The 20,949-nt window shown below is 33.3% G+C and overlaps 1 protein-coding gene across 2 annotated transcripts in view; it reads right to left on the bottom strand.

Moving 5' to 3' along the window:
• Positions 1 to 939: 939 nt before the first annotated feature.
• Positions 940 to 20,949, bottom strand: part of samd12 (sterile alpha motif domain containing 12) — a 383,028-nt gene continuing 363,018 nt past the window's right edge. For both annotated transcript variants that reach the window (XM_030147094.1, XM_030147093.1), the window contains one exon: positions 940 to 1,149. In XM_030147094.1, the coding sequence (XP_030002954.1) occupies positions 1,118 to 1,149 (32 nt within the window). In that variant the 3' untranslated portion in view covers positions 940 to 1,117. The remainder of the gene's footprint in view (positions 1,150 to 20,949) is intronic.

The raw sequence follows: 20,949 nt of genomic DNA on the forward strand, positions 1-20,949 counted from the left end.
TGGCGACGAGAAGACGACTAAACCGCAAGTGATGAGAAGTGACGGACTGCTCTGGTGCCGCTAGCTAAAATTGCTAGAGCGAAATAATTTTCGTATCAATCCGACATTGACAAAGACGAAAACGAAGGGAATTTTATCCATAATTTTTATCCGTTTTAGTTAGTTTTGTAAACACACAATACAGTTTCAGTTAGTTTTTGTTTTTTTCTTTTAATTATAGTGTTTATTTATTTCAGTTAACGAAAATGTTTTTTCAATTCTAGTTTTCGTCATTTCATTAGTTTTCATTAATGATAATAACCTTGGTTCCATGTAGTGGAAACGCGACATATGATCTCATACCCCACCTTTAATATCCATGCTGCCACTATGGGAAGTCCTGTATATCATTGGGGCAGTTAAAGGGGTAAACACATATTAAAGTGCTACACTGAAGGAGTTAACATGCCACAAACCGAGAGTGTCACTGTGTTTAAATGACAGAATGAGGAGGTGAATTATACATGTTAGTCTTTTCTCTCAAAGGAAAAGAGTTGTTCTGGAAATAAATCCCCTTAAAGGAAAATCAGCCCCCACAGATCCAACTATTGTCCAATCAAAAGGCAATACTGCAGAAATGATCCTTAAATACTTTCAAGAACCCAAGCCAAACTCTTGTTGCTCGCAGCCAGTGTTAAACTCTGGATGGATGGGCGTTGGAAGGGCTTGGCTGTCAGAATGATCCTGGAGGGAGAGGGAGTGAATGGATGTATGTGAAGAGTGTAGGAGTTATAGCGTGAGAGGCCTGCTAGAAGTTTCTGAGGAAAGGTCAGAGATGACTAGAGATGGGACGAATGGAATGGAAACTATTGGTCAGAGTCCAGGAAGCTGTGGGGATTTGTTTGGACTGTGAGGAAACTTGTGGGAGATTTTCAGGAGTGACTGTTGAGAAGGCATGACTTTTTTTTTTTCCCAGATTGTGTCTTTTTGGAGAAATCAAGACCAGACACTGAAAGTGTGACGCCGAGAGCTTCGATCGGATCAGGAAGAAGTCTGGAGATCACATACAAAGGAGGGCGGGTCTTGATGGAGAGTGACAAGGCAGGTCGACATCTACGTCCATTTGTGACGACTCAGGCTACGGTGAAGACGGTGTGCACTCCAGAGAAGCTGCAGAAAAGAAAACACAGGGTACGGTTACATGATGTTTTTTAAATCCGATTTATTTTTCCAGAAGATATTAAAGTACTTTCTCTTCTGTTTACATGGAAATGTTAAACCCGAATAAAGGTTTACACGAGAAACGTTTATTCGGTTCTCGCAGCCCTTCTGTTAGCTTAGCTTAGCATAGTCACTGCATTTCCATGGTCACACATAGCCAGTTTTTTAAAGGTGATTTGTAGTCTTTTAGAAGTGATTTTGTGAAATCCGATTCTCCCTAATTATTTCTTTAGATCCGCGACTTACTGCACTCAGGTCAAGTCATGCACCTATTGACTTTGAATCAAAAAATTAGAATTGAGATAATGATTTCAAACTTTTTGTAGTTTAATAGTATAATGTCTTAAGTTTCTAAATCAATTAAAATTTTTGCCAAAAAAGAATTTTCAAGAAAATTACAGAACTTTTTATACAAACTAAATTCAATCCCTCGGAAAGTTCTTTAAGAATGAATAATAACATAAGTTATCACTGCTATAATTTGAAATCTCAATCATATATTTCTGTTTTCAGTACACCCTTTTATCATTATAAAAATCATTTTGCCTGAAAAATTGATGTGAATTGCTTTTTTAAGCCTTTTAATATCAGATGGTGCTGGTTATGTAGGGAATTTCACTTTCCTCAAAAAACATGTTTTTTTTTTTTAAAATCACTAATTAATCAAATGAGCTAAACCAATGGAAATTTCTGAAAGAAAGCATTTAACCCTCTGCTTAAGCATGGCTTCATTGGAATTTAAGATTATTTTGTCACTAATCTAAAAAAAAGATTTATTTTTTTTCCCTACATAACCAAAAATAGGTCTCGACATGAAATAGCTAGCTCGTGAAGGACTTTTTTCTCTCACTTTCTATAGATTTAACTTTTCAAATCAATAATTATGATATTCTATTGTCTTCATATGGATTTGGTATACATGAATATTACATTCTCTGGAAAATATTTCCTCTTAATTGAGATCAAAGGGTAGTTATCACAGGATATTGATGAGACTCAACTTGAGCAGTTCATACAATCTTTGGACTGTTGTGTTGACAGAAGTTGGAAAATCTTTTTGTTGGAAGGGATGCATGCACTAAATTAGCTTTGCTTTACCGTTTTAGCTTTGCATTAGTTTTTATTCCTGCAGTAAGTCACATGACCATGATTTAAGCCTCAATTTGTGATCATATTGACCCCAGCGGACTAAAGTAATGATTAGAGAGAAGTGAATTTCACAAAATCACTCATAAAATACTACAAATCACCTATAAAAGCCTGGCTACGTCTGACCATAGGAATGAAGCCATTATGCTAAGCTAGGCTAAGCTAAGCTAACGGAAGGGCTGCGAGAACAAGGCAATCGGTGCACAGCAGTGCAAACTGATCTGCCCACTTGTCTAACTCATTAGTGCAGGGGGGTCAAACTCATTTAAGTTCAGTTCCACATTCAGCCCGATTTGATCTCAAGTGGGCTGGACCAGTAAAATAATAACAGTAAAAAAAGTACTGTTCTTTTATGATCAGGTTTACGTCTAGAAAGTTTCCTTAAAAATCTGAATAACATGAACAACTTGAATTGTCAAAAGAAAAACAAGAGTGATTTTACCAATATTCTGCCTCGGTTTCTCAGTTTATCATTTACACATGTGCATTACAATCGCACAAAACATTTAGTAACAGGCAGAATATTGGTAAAATTGCATTTATTTTTTAAAACACATTTCCGTTTGTTCATATTTGTTCAGGTTATTCATATTTTTGTAAATGTATAGCTTGGTAATGTAAACATTTTCATGTAATTTTACTTTTTTTACACCAAAAAACAGAGAAAATTTGGAGTTGTCATTATATATAGGTTATTATGATAATATTTTACTGGTTCTGACCCACTTGAAATCTAATTGGACTGTATGTGTCTGTATGTGGAACTTGAATTAAAATGATTTTGACACCATTGATTGTTAATATCTTTGGTTTAATTTTTGCAGTTTTCCACAAATCCATCCTGTGGGCCGGATTGGACCCTTTGGCGGGCCTGATTTGGCCCCCGGGCCGCATGTTTGACACCTGTGCATTAGTGCATGACAAATGAATGAATAAAAAACAAGTGGTGAACTCTTCCTTCAGGGTTTTCCAGGCTGGTAGATCCCATCAGAATAGCCCACTGGAACGGTTTGGGTTGACTAGACTGCATTGCATATTCTTCCGCCAGCGCAGAATGTGTGCGTCATCGCGACAGGACAAGACAACGAGCATGTGCAGAATGGAAGGAATAAAGTCCAAACGGAATAAAGGGTTTACATGTCCCAGGAATAATTTAGACCGGATTCAAAAGTGGATTAAACCAGTGACTTTAATCGGGTTTAAATTTAATCCCAACTTTTCTTTTTCAACTGGAATAAGGTGTTTACATGGACATCTGAAACAGGATCTAACCCAGGGGTGTCAAACTCATGTTAGTTCAGGGGCCATATTCAGCTAAATTTGATGTGAAGTGGGCCGGACCAGAAAAATAATAACATAATAACCTATAAATAATGACAACTCCAAATTTTTGTCTTTGTTTTAGAGTAAAAAAAAACCCATTAAATTATGAAAATACTTAATTTAAATAAATTATAAAAAAAAAAAAGAAATAACTGAAATTTAAATTAAAAAATGTAAGAAAATTTAGTGCAATTTTAACAATATTATTCCTCAACTTCTCATTTCTCCATATGCATAATAGATCAGATCTACAAAGACACTAAACACTGAGGAACAGGCAGGAAAATAGTTCAAATTGTGCTGAATTTTCTTCAGACATTTCAGGTTGTTCATATTTGTTCAGGTTATTCACATTTTAGTGTTACAGGATAGTTTGTAAATGTAAATATTTTCATAATTTAATGTTATTTTTTGCACTAAAACAAAGAAAAAAAAAATTAAGCTGTTAATTCTAGATTTTTTTTTTTTTTGGCTTAATTCTAGTTTTTTGTTGTTGTTTTTTTTACTTAATTTAAGTTTTTTTTTTTTTTTTTGCTTAATTCAAGGTTTTGTTTTGTTTTGTTTTTTTACTTAATTGAAGATTTTCTTGCTTAATTTCAAGATTTTTTTTAATGTAACTGAAGATTTTTTTTTTTGGCTTAATTCAAGATTTTTTTTTTTTTACTAAATTGAAGATTTTTTTTTTTTTTTACTTCATTGAAGATTTTTTTTGCTTAATTGAAGATTTTTTTTATTTTTTTTTTACCTAATTGAAGATTTTTTTGTCTTAATTCAAGAGTTTTTGCTAAATTTGAGATTTTTTTTGGCTTAATTGAAGATTTTTTTACTTAATTGAAGATTTTTTTTTTTTTTGCTTAATTCAAGATTTTTTGCTAAATTTGAGATTTTTTTGGCTTAATTGAAGATTTTTTTTTTACTTAATTGAAGATTTTTTTTGGCTTAATTGAAGATGTTTTTTACTTAATTAAATTTTTTTTTTGGCTTAATCCAAGATTTTTTCCTTAATTCAAGAAACATTTTTTTTTGCTTAAGTCAATTCAAGACTGTGGAATTTGTGCACTTGGCAAAAACATCCCAGGGGCCAAACTGGACCCTTTGGCGGGCCGCATTTGGCCCCCGGGCCGCATGTTTGACACCCCTGATCTAACCTTTAATCATTTTAAACCAGGAATAAAAGTGTTCATGTGAACGCACGGAGAGAAGATAGAGTCACGCAAATGAGAACAGAACAGTAGACGTAGCGGTACAGAGAAACATAAGATGAAATCAGAAAAAGCAAAAAAAAAAAAAAAACACAACCATCAGAGAACGAGAGGGGAGACAATGCCAAACGAAACAGAGGAGAGTGACGTAGATGAGAGAGGAAATTAAGAAGTTGAGATCAAACAGGGAAAAAAAAATAGAAAGGGTCGAGATAACAAGCACGGGCACAGTGAGGCATAAAAATGGATCAGGGGGATGGAATTAGAAAAATAGAAGGGGGGGGGGGAGATAAGAGAGACGGGATAAAAGAGAAAAAGAACGAAAGAGAGGGGGAGGAAGAATAAAAAGAGAGGAGACATAATTATAAAATGGCATGAGAAAATCAATGCAGTGGGCATCGTTGAGCTTGCAGCTAGCGTTCAAAGAGAGGTGGAGAGCTGCGGTGTGTCCGTCAAATGCATTCACACCCACACATGTCCACGTCACACACACACACACACACACACACACACACACATAGACATATTTCACATGCAGGGCAAAGACAATGAGGATGAGTCAGGCAGATGAAGCGAAGAGAGACAAGTGACATTTAGGGCTCAGTCAGAGCATGTGATGACAAGGCACAAAGATACATGCCGGCCTGAATGATGATGTGTGTGTGTTTTAGTGTGTGGATGCAGGAAATAAGTGCAAAAAGGACAAAATTGTTTACTTTCATGCGTTTCTCTTTTTAAATATTAAGTAAACCATCCTAATCTGGTACGCTATGAATAAAAAAATCGCTATTTTCCACTGCTGATATCAATTCAAGTCATGGGTTGGCTCTTTTTTTTTTTTTTTAACCCCTTCATGCATACTGGTCACTCCAGTGGACAGTTAGTCTACGGCTGTTCTGTTGTTTATTCATGGGTTTTGTTTTAGTTCCATATCAGGACTCTTATGCATCATCCAAAACACTGCAATTCATACAATTACTGTAACTTTGCTGTTCTTGATAAACCTAATCTGCAGTAACAGGCTTTAGTGTAAATCAATTGCTAATTGGTATTAGACAAACAAATTATTATTATTATTATTATTTTTTTTTTTTTTTTATTTTTATTTTTATTTTCATATCCTCCTGAGACCCAGCAATGCATTTTGTCCTCTGTAGGGGACAAAAGTTTGACAGTTTTACTTTAAAAATGCTGTCCATTACAAAGGACATTCCATTAAAAAAATCAATCAATAAATAAAAATAGTTTTAAAAATCTATCTGAAAAAACTGTCGCATTATGCAGTTTCCAATCAAGACAATTTTTTAGTGTAAAAAAGCTAAAACTGTCCATTTCCTGGGTCTCAGGAGGATATTATCTCCATGAAATGAGTAATAACTGATATTAGAGTGTGATAAAATGTGAGAAAACAGTAGCAATTTAGCAATTAGTGGCATTAAAAATGATTTTATTTCATAGTTTTCACACAGTATATCACTTTCTGATGATGATTTTTATAGAAATGTTTCTTTGCTTCAAAACTTAAATGCATGGTGTCCACCTGAGTGGACATTTTTGCAACTCCATGAAAAATATGTTCATAAAATAAATAAATAAATAAATCAATTGCATTGTTTTTTTCATGCCTAAAGAGGAACAAAAACACTCAAGAAAAAAATATTGACTAAGGTTCTTATAATTCGTGCGTGAAAGGGTTAATTATCTTTTTATTGGAAAGGCAAATGTTCATCACATACATTAATTGCAGCACAGGTGTCTGTAGGATGAATTTGTGAAATGCAAAAATTACACTGAAGATATTAACAATATTAACAATCAATGGTGTACGAATCATTTTAATTCAGGTTCCACATACAGACCAATTAGACCTCAATTGGGTCAGACCAGAAAAATACTACCATAATAACCTATAAATAATGGCAACTGCAGATTCTGTCTTTTTTTTTTTTTTTTTTTTTAGTGTGAAAAACGTAAAATTACATGAAAATGTTTACATTAACAAACTTTACTTTTACAAAAAAATGTGAATAGCCTGAACAAATATGAACAACGTGAAATATCTTGAGAAAAGTAAATGTAATTTTATCAATATTACACCTGTTACTAAATGTTTTGTGTATTTGTATTTGTAATGTAAGTTGTAACACATGTATAAATGATAAACTGAGGCAGAATATTGTTAAAATTACACTTGTTTTTCTTAAGACATTTCAAGTTGTTTACGTTATTCAGATTTTTAAGGAAACATTGAAGATGCAAACATTATCATGATGTAATTTTACTTTTTTCACTGGTATTATTTTACTGGTTCGGCCCACTTTAGATCATATTGGGGTGAATGTGGAACTGAACTAAAATGAGTTTGACACCCCTGCTTTACAGAGTTAAATATCAGCTACAGGTCCAATAGTTTTGATAATGATGGTCCAAATTTTCCCATTGACGTTTGCATTTTCCATGATATTTCCCTTTGATTTGTCACCCGATTGTTTGTGAACATGTTGACTTTGTGGAGCCGAGTCGAACAGAGGGAAAACATTTGCAGAAACACTCCTTTTCTGGTTCAGCTCCATTAATATTACACACACGCAAACAGCCGTGCAAATTCAAGCACATAAAATTCATCATCATTATTGACAAACACTGCAATGCATCAAGCTATTTCTGTTCAAAAGCATGTAAACACCATGTCAGCCCACACACACACACACACACACACCTTTTTTCGCAACTAGAGTCAGGTGAATTAAAAAAACTGGATGTTGACGTACGTTACAACAAGCGAAGAAGAAGAAACACAAATATTTTCATAATTTAATGTTATTTTTTGCACCAAAACAAAGAAAAAACATTTTCAGTTGTTAATTCTAGATTTTTTTGGGGCTTAATTCAAGATTTATTATTATTATTATTATTATTATTATTATTATTATTATTATTATTATTATTAATTTATTTTTTAATTTTTTATTTTACTTAATTGAACTTTTTTTTTTGGCTTTATTCAAGATTTTTTTTTTACTTAATTGAAATTTTTTTTGGCTTAATTCAAGATTTATTTATTTATTTTTTTTAACAATGTATGTGTGGACACACCAGGAAACCCAATCATTTTTTAATTTAGTACAAGATAGAGGGTAATATATAATAATAATAATGATGAAAATATCTGTAAATCAATATTTATGTTTGTCACCATGTTTATGGAATGACTTCTCGTGTCATCTCGCGATAATAAATAAACAAATCATCGCATTTTTGATTTAATGGAAAAACCGACATTACGCACTTCTGTTTTTTCGACATTTAGTAAATATGGGTAAAGTTTTGCGCAGATGTCCGATGGAAAAGTGACTACTGATACTTAGAATTAGAAAATAAAAATTGTGACAGTTAACCAAATACATATGACAACACAAAAAATCATTTTTTTCAGTGTAAGTAAATATCACCCCCAATTTTTTTCAGTGCAGTGAGGACAGTCTACTGATGATCACAGGCTTGTTTTTCCTTCATTCAATGTTTAAGTTGGGATTTGAAGGAGGCGTATCATTGCAGTGATTGTGATTTAATGGAAAAACTGACATTACGCACTACTGTTTTTTCGACATTTACTAAATATCGGTAAAATTTTGTGCAGACGTCCAATGGAAATGAAGGTTCAGGCTTTACAGAGTTAAATATCAGCTACAGGTCCAATAGTTTTGATAATGATGGTCCAAAATTTCCCATTGACGTTTGCATTTTTGATATTTCCCTTTGGTTTGTCACCCGATTGTATGATAACATGTTGACTTTGTGGAGTCGAGTCGAACAGAGGGAAAACATTTGCAGAAACACTCCTTTTCTGGTTCAGCTCCATTAATATTACACACACGCAAACAGCCGTGCAAATTCAAGCACATAAAATTCATCATCATTATTGACAAACACTGCAATGCATCAAGCTATTTCTGTTCAAAAGCATGTAAACACCATGTCAGCCCACACACACACACACACACACACACCTTTTTTCGCAACTAGAGTCAGGTGAATTAAAAAAACTGGATGTTGACGTACGTTACAACAAGCGAAGAAGAAGAAACACAAATATTTTCATAATTTAATGTTATTTTTTGCACCAAAACAAAGAAAAAACATTTTCAGTTGTTAATTCTAGATTTTTTTTGGGCTTAATTCAAGATTTATTATTATTATTATTATTATTATTATTATTATTATTATTATTATTATTATTATTATTATTAATTTATTTTTTTATTTTTTATTTTTACTTAATTGAACTTTTTTTTTTGGCTTAATTCAAGATTTTTTTTTACTTAATTGAAATTTTTTTTGGCTTAATTCAAGATTTATTTATTTATTTTTTTAACAATGTATGTGTGGACACACCAGGAAACCCAATCATTTTTTAATTTAGTACAAGATAGAGGGTAATATATAATAATAATAATGATGAAAATATCTGTAAATCAATATTTATGTTTGTCACCATGTTTATGGAATGACTTCTCGTGTCATCTCGCGATAATAAATAAACAAATCATCGCATTTTTGATTTAATGGAAAAACCGACATTACGCACTTCTGTTTTTTCGACATTTAGTAAATATGGGTAAAGTTTTGCGCAGATGTCCGATGGAAAAGTGACTACTGATACTTAGAATTAGAAAATAAAAATTGTGAACCAAATACATATTACAACACAAAAAATCATTTTTTTCAGTGTAAGTAAATATCACCCCCAATTTTTTTCAGTGCAGTGAGGACAGTCTACTGATGATCACAGGCTTGGTTTTCCTTCATTCAATGTTTAAGTTGGGATTTGAAGGAGGCGTATCATTGCAGTGATTGTGATTTAATGGAAAAACTGACATTACGCACTTCTGTTTTTTTGACATTTACTAAATATCGGTAAAATTTTGTGCAGACGTCCAATGGAAATGAAGGTTCAGGCTTTACAGAGTTAAACATCAGCTACAGGTCCAATAGTTTTGATAATGATGGTCCAAAATTTCCCATTGACGTTTGCATTTTCCATGATATTTCCCTTTGGTTTGTCACCCGATTGTATGATAACATGTTGACTTTGTGGAGTCGAGTCGAACAGAGGGAAAACATTTGCAGAAACACTCCTTTTCTGGTTCAGCTCCATTAATATTACACACACGCAAACAGCCGTGCAAATTCAAGCACATAAAATTCATCATCATTATTGACAAACACTGCAATGCATCAAGCTATTTCTGTTCAAAAGCATGTAAACACCATGTCAGCCCACACACACACACACACACACACACACACCTTTTTTCGCAACTAGAGTCAGGTGAATTAAAAAAACTGGATGTTGACGTACGTTACAACAAGCGAAGAAGAAGAAACACAAATATTTTCATAATTTAATGTTATTTTTTGCACCAAAACAAAGAAAAAAAATTTTCAGTTGTTAATTCTAGATTTTTTTGGGGCTTAATTCAAGATTTATTATTATTATTATTATTATTATTATTATTATTATTATTATTATTATTATTATTATTATTAATTTATTTTTTTATTTTTTATTTTTACTTAATTGAACTTTTTTTTTTGGCTTAATTCAAGATTTTTTTTTACTTAATTGAAATTTTTTTTGGCTTAATTCAAGATTTATTTATTTATTTTTTTTAACAATGTATGTGTGGACACACCAGGAAACCCAATCATTTTTTAATTTAGTACAAGATAGAGGGTAATATATAATAATAATAATGATGAAAATATCTGTAAATCAATATTTATGTTTGTCACCATGTTTATGGAATGACTTCTCGTGTCATCTCGCGATAATAAATAAACAAATCATCGCATTTTTGATTTAATGGAAAAACCGACATTACGCACTTCTGTTTTTTCGACATTTAGTAAATATGGGTAAAGTTTTGCGCAGATGTCCGATGGAAAAGTGACTACTGATACTTAGAATTAGAAAATAAAAATTGTGACAGTTAACCAAATACATATTACAACACAAAAAATCATTTTTTTCAGTGTAAGTAAATATCACCCCCAATTTTTTTCAGTGCAGTGAGGACAATCTACTGATGATCACAGGCTTGGTTTTCCTTCATTCAATGTTTAAGTTGGGATTTGAAGGAGGCGTATCATTGCAGTGATTGTGATTTAATGGAAAAACTGACATTACGCACTTCTGTTTTTTCGACATTTACTAAATATCGGTAAAATTTTGTGCAGACGTCCAATGGAAATGAAGGTTCAGGCTTTACAGAGTTAAATATCAGCTACAGGTCCAATAGTTTTGATAATGATGGTCCAAAATTTCCCATTGACGTTTGCATTTTCCATGATATTTCCCTTTGGTTTGTCACCCGATTGTATGATAACATGTTGACTTTGTGGAGTCGAGTCGAACAGAGGGAAAACATTTGCAGAAACACTCCTTTTCTGATTCAGCTCCATTAATATTACACACACGCAAACAGCCGTGCAAATTCAAGCACATAAAATTCATCATCATTATTGACAAACACTGCAATGCATCAAGCTATTTCTGTTCAAAAGCATGTAAACACCATGTCAGCCCACACACACACACACACACACTCTCACTTCATGTTAACTGTATTAGTGCCAGGGCTTATCAGTACAGCGGGACCACACAGCACAAAAGGATGAAATTCATTACAGTCGTAGGAGGGTTTTGACAAGCTGTCAGCGTGTAGGAAAAATTCTTCAATTCTCCCTCCCTTCTCTTCTCTATCGACAGAAAAAGGAAAGAACACTCGGAGTGCAGCTATCTGTTTTTTTTTTTTTTGTTTTTTTTTTACACAAACCCCTCCGAAAACAAGGAATGTCTCACGGTTTTATATGTTTTTCTCGGCGGACAATTTCATGGTTAGTTTGCATTTTTACACACGGCCTCAAACAGTTCCATTTACCCCATCGAATAGAGAAAACTCCTCCCGTTCCGAATTTTAATTTCACTGGTAGTTTACATTGATTCTATTTAACACGCACAAATACGCTAAAGCCCGGAGGTACAGTTCCATGATATAATGTGAATTTTCTATGTACGCTGGTGTTATTATGCACATCTCTCAAACACACTCACACAAACAAACATGCATAAAACACATGCTTTGCATTTTAATAGAAAAAATGTCTTGTTGTGCTTACATTCGCAGGGAAATATTTATTTTCAGATCAAACAGATTAGTGTCTCCGTAAAAAATCAGGCAAACAATTTATGTCAGTGTATATTAGTGTACATGCCAATCTGATTAACCCTTTGATGCATGAATTATAAGGACCTCTGTCAAGATTTTTTTTTTTCCTGAGTGTTTTTATTCCTCTTTTGGCGTGAAAAAAACAATAAGATTGAAAATTTTTTAATGAACCTATTTTTAATGGAGTTACAAAAACGTCCACTCAGCTGGACTGCATGCGTTTAATTTGTAATAACGGCCCATAAAGTAATACACTTGCCATTTTTAAATGTAATAAGCCAGTAACATGATATCTGGCCAATAATATAATAAAAGTCCTGAACTGATAACGTAATAACTTTTGGCCAGTTACATAATAACTTATTACATTATTGGCTGGTTATTGAGAGAGAGAGAAAGAGAGGGAGAAATTTTATCACAGTTATCTCTAATAAATGAAACTTTAATACAGTGATATTAATATATTATTACGTTATGAGCTCAGTTATTACATTTGCAAAGAATTTTTTTACCAGGCCAATAACATCATAACTTATGACGTTATTGGCCAAAAGTTATAACGTTATTGGTTCAGAACTTTTATTATGTTATTGGCCTATTACAGTTTAAAAATGGCAAATTTATTACGTTATCGGTCATTATTACGTTATTGGCTTCTACAAGCAAAGAAACATGTATTTAAAATGCAATATCACAAAGTGATAAACTGTGTGAAAACTACGGAATAATTTTTTTTAATGCAGCCAATTAGATTTTTTCTCACATTTTATTATACTCTAATACTACTTATTACTCACTTCATGGAGATAATATGCAAAAAAAAAAAACAAAACAAAAAAAACTTTTTATATAAGAAAACTGTTCATTGCAGTCTAATAGACTCAGACTCAGACTTGCTTTATTGTCATTTAATAAACGCACCATCAGTACTTTATTAAACGAAACATCGGTGCTTTGCTCACCATAGTTTCAGTTTACAAATGAAATAAATAAATAAATAAAAACACACCTCGCGAAGTATAAAGTAGCCTAAAATACTGTAATCGTTTAAAATGTATATCTATATATATATGTATAAAATATCTATCTATCTATCTATCTATCTATCTATCTATCTATCTATCTATCTATCTATCTATCTATCTATCTATCTATCTATCTATCTATCTATCTCTACACACATATATATGTGTGTGTGTGTGTATATATATATATATATATATATATATATATATATATATATATATATATATATATATATATATATATATATATTTATATATATAAAAAAGCAAATAACAACTAGCAATTGATTTACTCTTAAACATGTTACTGCAGATCAGATTTATCAAGAACAGCAAAGTTACAGTAATGGTCTGAATGTCAGTGTACGGGATGATGCATAAGTGTCCACTGTGTTGGCTGATATGGAACTAAAACAACAAAACCCATGAATATACAAGAGAACAGCTGGAGAAATCCTGTGAAATCCTGTGTAGAATAGAATAGAGTTGAAAATTCTATTCTATTCTATTCTATTCTATTCTATTCTATTCTATTCTATTCTATTCTATTCTATTCTAATAGAATAGAATAGAATAGAATAGAATAGAATAGAATGTGTTTTTGTCATTGTACAGGTACAACAAAATTGAAAAGTGCAATCATCCTAGGTGCCATAAAAAATATAAATAATGTATATAAAAGAGTATAAAAACTACTGACGGCATAAATAGCTAAAAAAAAAAAAAAATAATAATAAAAAAATAAATAAAAATAAAAAAAGCAGCATAAAAAGTGTCACTAGAAGTATAAAAGACACATAAAACATCATCATTAATTAATGTCCAGCAGTATTCAGTGTAACTATGGCCCTGGGATAAAAACTGTAATTTGTAATGGATTACAGTTCGGAAGTAACTTGCACAACACTGTACATAGATATAACGTCATATCATTAACAGAACAGCTGTAGTTTATGACTCCACTTGTGTTCGGAACAGTTTATCAGTACATTTAACCCCTCGGAGCTGTTACCAATGGTGTAAACTAAGGAATAGGAACGCTCTTTGGCACAGTTTCAGACTTCAAGGACAGAAAAAGGACAAGTTATTATAGAAAATCTTTTCTTTCGCTTAATTACTATAATCTGCCAAACCCAAATTAAACAGACCAAGTGTGTGAATGACTGCCTGACATGAGTTTTCAGTGTGTGTGATCTGCAGTACTGAACAGAGAATTACAATTTTGGCATGTTTTCCGTGGTGTGTAATTGCATGTGTATGTGTGTGTATGGGACTGAGACCTGAAGACCACTTACCCTGTCTGCAGCTGTTGGAATAAGCAATTACAAGGCCCGCTCATCAGGTTTACGTCCCAAACAAAGGCAGACTTGATCTATTATTAATGCGCTGTTCTGACTGCAGTGTAATTCACATGTGCTTTCAGTCTCATACCTGGACGTTCACACTTGGATGCTGCTGCCTACAGGATCTCAGTGTTCCGTGCCACCAGGATGAGTGATGAATGGGATCGGCCTCCCTCTCCTACCGTCTAACTCCACTCTTAGCTTCGTCTTTACCCCCCCCACACTTCCATTCTTCCCTATGGCTCCTGTGCATTTGTAATCAGACCTGTCTTGCTTGTTTAATCAGCGCACACACTCAGCATGTCGCCTCTCTGCTGCTGCTCAGTCCTGCAGCGAAAACCGTGAACGACGACTTTGGGTGCACTGATTCTGTCCGTGCAGCTTTGAAGTCATCTGCATTATCTGCTCTATAGGCTCCGACTACACTTAAGTTCAGGATGGAAACCCAGGGAGCCTTTAGATGTGTTTGGAAAGGTCAGGTGAAGGACTATTCGACACGTCAACTATTAATGGAATATTCAGGGTAGAAGTCAGAGATGTTATAGGTCTACCGAGAAAAAAAAAAAAGGTATTAAATTACAATTATTAATAAAAATGTTGCTAACAAATGAGTTAAATATTGTTTTTGGTAAAAAGCTTATACGCTATGAAGTGACACATTAACTTCAGGGGTTTCATCGCTTACATTGGGCTTCAAAACATAACAGAATTTTATATCGCAATAAAATTTTGTTTTATTTTGTCTTTAGGGTTAATTTTTCCTTCTCCCAGGAGCTATTGTGATCACTTTGCTTTGTGTGTTTGCTTGTTTGTTAGCAAGATAACTTAAAAAGTTATGGACGGATTTGGATGAAAATTGCAGGAAATGTTAATACTGGCACAAGGAAATAATGATTAAATTTTGATGGTGGTGGTGGTGGTGGTGATGGGGGGGGGGCTGATCTGTCTTGGCAGAGGTCTGCGCTCTCCGAGTGCTGTTGTAGTTTACATTGTTTTCAATGCTTTGTTTTTTCTTAATTGTACAAAACATTGACACTTTTCTTCTATTTATAATTGTTTATTTTTCAGAAATATTTGTCACTTTCTGACCATAAATAATAATTTTAAATCTGAAATAACTGAATTCTTCAATTCTCACCAAGAAGGAAAAATCAGCCTTTAAACTGAACACAGTCAGAATTAGTCAGATGTATTTTTGTGGCAACTAGAAAATGAGATGAATTTTTTTGTCCACATTTAACCTTTCCAAAGTGATTTAGATTAGATTAGATTAGATTAGATTAGATAACATTAGATTAGATTAGATTAGATTAGATTAGATTAGATTAGATTAGATTAGATTAGATTAGATAAAACTTGATCTGATGAATTGATTGTTTTGGTAAAATCCTCAGGACATTGAGGTTCCAATAGCAGCACAAAACCAAATATACACACAAGAAATACTACAAGAACATAACAAAACAATAACCAGTGTTGGGGAGACTTATGCCGCGTTTCCACTACGTGGAACTGGCTCGGCTCAGCTTGTCTTAACTTGGCTCAGCTCAACTCGACTCGGGTACCAGGTCCTATTCCTGTAGACTGTTTCCCTTACAGGATACTACTGACTATAGAGTACCTGGATGTCATAGTTGATGCGTAGTTGATAGCACTGGTCTACAATTTTTTAGAAATGATTTGCTTCAGAGATTAAATGTGCTAAATGTTACATATTTTAATAAGATTAATTGGAAAATAAATGACAAAAGTGCCGGTTTGCTGATGTTTTCAAGGTATATGATTAAGTGTTATTACACATATATATTAGTTTATGTACATTTATGTAATAGTTTTATAAATCTTCCACTAAATAGAAGCTGTAAAGTGAATGTATTCTAATGTGCAGACAGTGTTTTGAAGTAGATCTTGTAGCTCTGAGACAAATATTCCTTTTGAGTCAAACCCATTCTCTCATTAATTCTTGAATTTCACATTTTGACCCAAGGCTGTATCTTGGAAAGTTCAGCCAACCAGCATTTTTGACTTGATTTTTCTTTATCAGTGACTCTCATGTGGTAAAATTTCATTACTTTTACTCTGGAAGCATTTTCCTTGTAGACCAGTGTAGTTGATTAATTCTGTGTCGTCTGCTCAGAGTTGCTGATAAACTCGCTCGTTTCGTGTTGTCTCGTCAAGCTCGTGCTGAATTTTTACGTCTGAACCTCCTCGACCAACCATGGTGTAGTTTTGCGGGCTGTCATCATGTGGATTAACCTACTGCTATTTTTACTGGAAACTTCAGCATCTGTTTTTTGGTAAAACGGCAGGTCACTCTCTGTCCAATCAGCGGTCTGCAGTGTTTACACGTCACCTTTTAGTATCTGGTCCCCAGTCCTGGAACCTCGGCGGAGGTGACACCAAAAAAGTAGTACTGGGTACCAGATTCCAGGTCCTTTTTCGTAATGGAAACACAAAAAGGCCGAGTCGAGTCGAGTCAATATCATGTAGTGGAAACGCGGCATTAAACTACATGTAGTTGACCTACATAGTTCAACTCCATTTTGCTGTAACTTGCTGGTAGTGAAACTAAATTAATATTTTGTGCTGCGTCAAGTAGTTCAAGTACTTTTTGGGTAATTTTTTGTAGATTAACTACTCAATTTGCAAACTATAATTTTGGGCAACAACATAAAATTGAGGGTTTTATTAGATGTATTTTTTGTAATAATAATAATAATAATAATAATAATAATAATAATAATAATAATAATAAATATAATAATAATAATAATAATAATAATAATAATAATAATAATAATAATAATAATAATAATGATAATAGTGGATTGGATTTTATATAGCGTTTTCTAGACACCCAAAGCGTTTTACATTATTGATCCATTATTCATTCGCTCTCACATTCTCCCTCTGGTGGTGGTAAACTACATTTATATCCACAGCTGCCCTGGGGCAGACTGACAGAAGCGTGGCTGCCAATTCACACCTACAGCCCCTCTGACCACCACCGAACATTCACACACATTCACACACCAGTGTGAGGGACACTGGAGGCAAGGAGGGTGAAGTGCCCAAGGACACAACGGACTGACTAGGATAGAGAGGGATTCGAACCGCCAACCCTTTGGCTATTGCACTGTGAGCCTGGAATTTGTATTTACTAAACTGCTTTAATTACAATGTACTTAAATGATTTAAGTTTTATGATGTTACTATAAAATGTTCAGTATATTCTACTAATTTGTAGACGTAGTTGAAAGTACGAAAAAGTTGAAGTTGAATGGAATTAAATCACTAAGTTTTAGTCATGACCACACCTTTTTATCTTCGCATTGCATTGTGGGTATTGGGCATGTTGTTGAAAATGTGTTATTTTTCTGTGCAGGGGTTCAGCGGGGTTGTGGTGTTAGTGTTAATTTGGATTTAATGTGTGTATGGCAGTGTTTATTGGCCTTTTTGTGTTTGTTTGTGTATTTTTGTAGAGCTGCACCATGAGTCAGAGCCAGAGGAAGAACAATGGGTTCACTGTTCATCTAAGACTGTTGTTTTACAATGGAAATCTTAATGTCTTGACAAATTAAAAGCACTTCCTGTACCGATAAATGACACTGAGCTAACATCCATTCATGATACAATATATTAAGATGAATAATTTCATAACTATTTTGGTCAGGAATAGGACTTTGAGTTTGATTATCTTAAAAAAAGTTGTTTAATCAATAATAAATTAATCTGGCTACAATTAAGAAAATTAGTCAGTGTAACCTAAAATGTTGAGTTGAATGGTTGGATAGTGGGGTTGATTTTACAACAGATTTAAAGTACAAATAACTTGTCTTTTAGTGTTTTCTACTTAATAGTTTAAGTTCAATACTTTTAGCATTAAAGTTGAACCTATTCATTAGTCGATCATTACTCAAATCATTTAAGTGCAATCACTTGCCTCAAATTTTTTGAGTAAACTCTACTTATCCGGGCTTACAGTGTGGACGACCCGCTCTACCACCTGAGCCATGGCCGCCCCTTGTAATAAAAATGTATTTCACCATTCAACACAAACAGTCCCTTTCTCTTTCATCCTGAATTGCTTTAAAAACACGATCACATCATGACATCACAGCCAGCGCTGCCTCTGATTGGTTAGCCCTGGCAGCACTCCAATGTTTCGCAGATGTGGGATCGTTACTAACATCATGTGGTTGCTACCACCATGGACAACCCTCCCATCAGCACCACCCCCAATAGTGACATGTCGCCTCCAACCATGGCCATGTTTGGTTTCATTTACACCACATGTACATTCTCAGTTTAACACTGAAAAGAAAAAGTCATTGCTGAAACTACTTTTTTTCTAGCTGTACTTTTACAAACTACATAACTCCAGGGGTAGAAATGTGGACAGTGCAGTAATGTGCAAGTGTAAGCTCACATTTGGAGTGTTATTTTTAATTGGTTCTCTTGTTTAAGACTGTGCTGCTCATCAAATCACAGTGCATTGCTCTACGCACCAATGGATCTGTCATTCCTGGCTGACAATGCCAAGGTGAGTGACTGTGTCATGAATACGAATGTCTGTCAGCGCTGGAAAGTGCTGAAATCAGTAAAGGGCTTTGACATCACTGTACATTATACAGCATGTTCCACAGTTCAGCATTGAAATTATGGATGTCAAACCCAAGGAAGAAATACAGGGAAGTTAACATAAGGGCAATTATTCACATGCTATCTGTGTATTCATTATACATAAACCTTATATAACCTTATAAGTTATAACCTTATAATATATTTAAACCACAAATAACATCCACATTATCCCTTTGAACATCATTCCTTACATTAGTACCAGTGGCGGCTGCTCGTCTTTCAGACAGGGGAAGCACATTGTCGGCTTACATAAAAAAAATGGTCAAGTTATTACCTCCGCCAAGGAGGTTATGTTTTTGCCAGGGTTTGTTTGTCTGGTTGTTTGTTTGTCTGTCCGTTAGTGTGCAACATAACTCAAAAAGTTATGGACAGATTTGGATTAAATTTTCAGGGTTTGTTGGAAATGGGATAAGGAAGAAATGATTACATTTTGGTGGTGATCGGGGGTGGGGGGGCCCACGGGGGGGGCCACTGATCAGCCTTGGCGGAGGTCTGCGCTCTCCGAGTGCTTCTAGTTTCAACATAAATTTGTCCCTCTGTTCCTTTTTAAGAAAATGGTCAGTGACCTTATCATACCAACTAAACAAGAAAACGCTGAAATTATGTTACACTGAAACAATACAATTTGCGAAATGCAAAAATTACACTGAAAATATTAACAATCAAGGATGCTAAACATTTTTTAGGTCAGTTAATTCTAAAGTGGATCAGACCAGTAAAATACTATCATAATAAATGATAAATAATAAAAACTGTAAATTTGTCTCTTTGTTTTATAGTAAAAAATGTAAAATTACAATGTAAAATGTTTACATTTACAGACTAGTTTCTTACAAAAAAAAAGTGAATATCTGAAATGTCTTAGGAGAAGTATGTGGAATTTTAATAATATTCTCCCTGTTATTTACTGTTTGGTGTATTTGTAGATCCTCTGTGACCTCTATGTTGTGATTCACATGTAAAAATGATAAACAGAGGCGTAATATTGCACTTATTTTACTAAAGAATTTTCAGGTTGTTCATATTTGTTCATGTTAGGTTCAAGTACAATTCGTAGATGTAAACATTTTAATTACTGAATTTGAAGTGTATTTCTGTGTGTATTGTAGGATATTTAAGCCTATTTAAGTGTATTTTTGCTTGTATTGTAGGATATTTAAGCCTATTTAAGTGTATTTTGTGTGTATTGTAGGATATTTAAGCATATTTAAGTGTATTTTTGCGTGTATTGTAGGATTTTTTAGCATATTTAAGTGTATTTTTGCGTGTATTGTAGGATTTTTGAGCATAATTCAGTGTATTTTTGCACGTATTGTAGGATATTTAAGCATATTTAAGGGTATTTTTGCATGTATTGTAGGATATTTAAGCATATTTAAGTGTATTTTTGCATGTACTATAGGATTTTTGAGCATAATTCAGTGTATTTTTGCGTGTATTGTAGGATATTTAAGCATATTTAATTATATTGTTGCATGTATTGTAGGATATTTAAGCATATTTAAGTGTATTTTTGCATGTATTATAGGATATTTAAGCATATGTAAGTGTATTTTTGCATGTATTGTAGGAAATTTAAGCATATTTAAGTGTATTTTTGCATGTATTGTAGGATTTTAGAGCATATTTAAGTATATTTTTGCATGTATTGTAGGATTTTTGAGCATAATTCAGTGTATTTTTGTGTGTATTGTAGGATATTTAAGCATATTTAATTATATTGTTGCATGTATTGTAGGATATTTAAGCATATTTAAGTGTATTTTTGCATGTATTATAGGATATTTAAGCATATTTAAGTGTATTTTTGCATGTATTGTAGGATTTTTGA

Source organism: Sphaeramia orbicularis, chromosome 11 (genome assembly GCF_902148855.1).
Source record: "Sphaeramia orbicularis chromosome 11, fSphaOr1.1, whole genome shotgun sequence".
In the NCBI taxonomy this organism is placed as follows: domain Eukaryota; kingdom Metazoa; phylum Chordata; class Actinopteri; order Kurtiformes; family Apogonidae; genus Sphaeramia; species Sphaeramia orbicularis.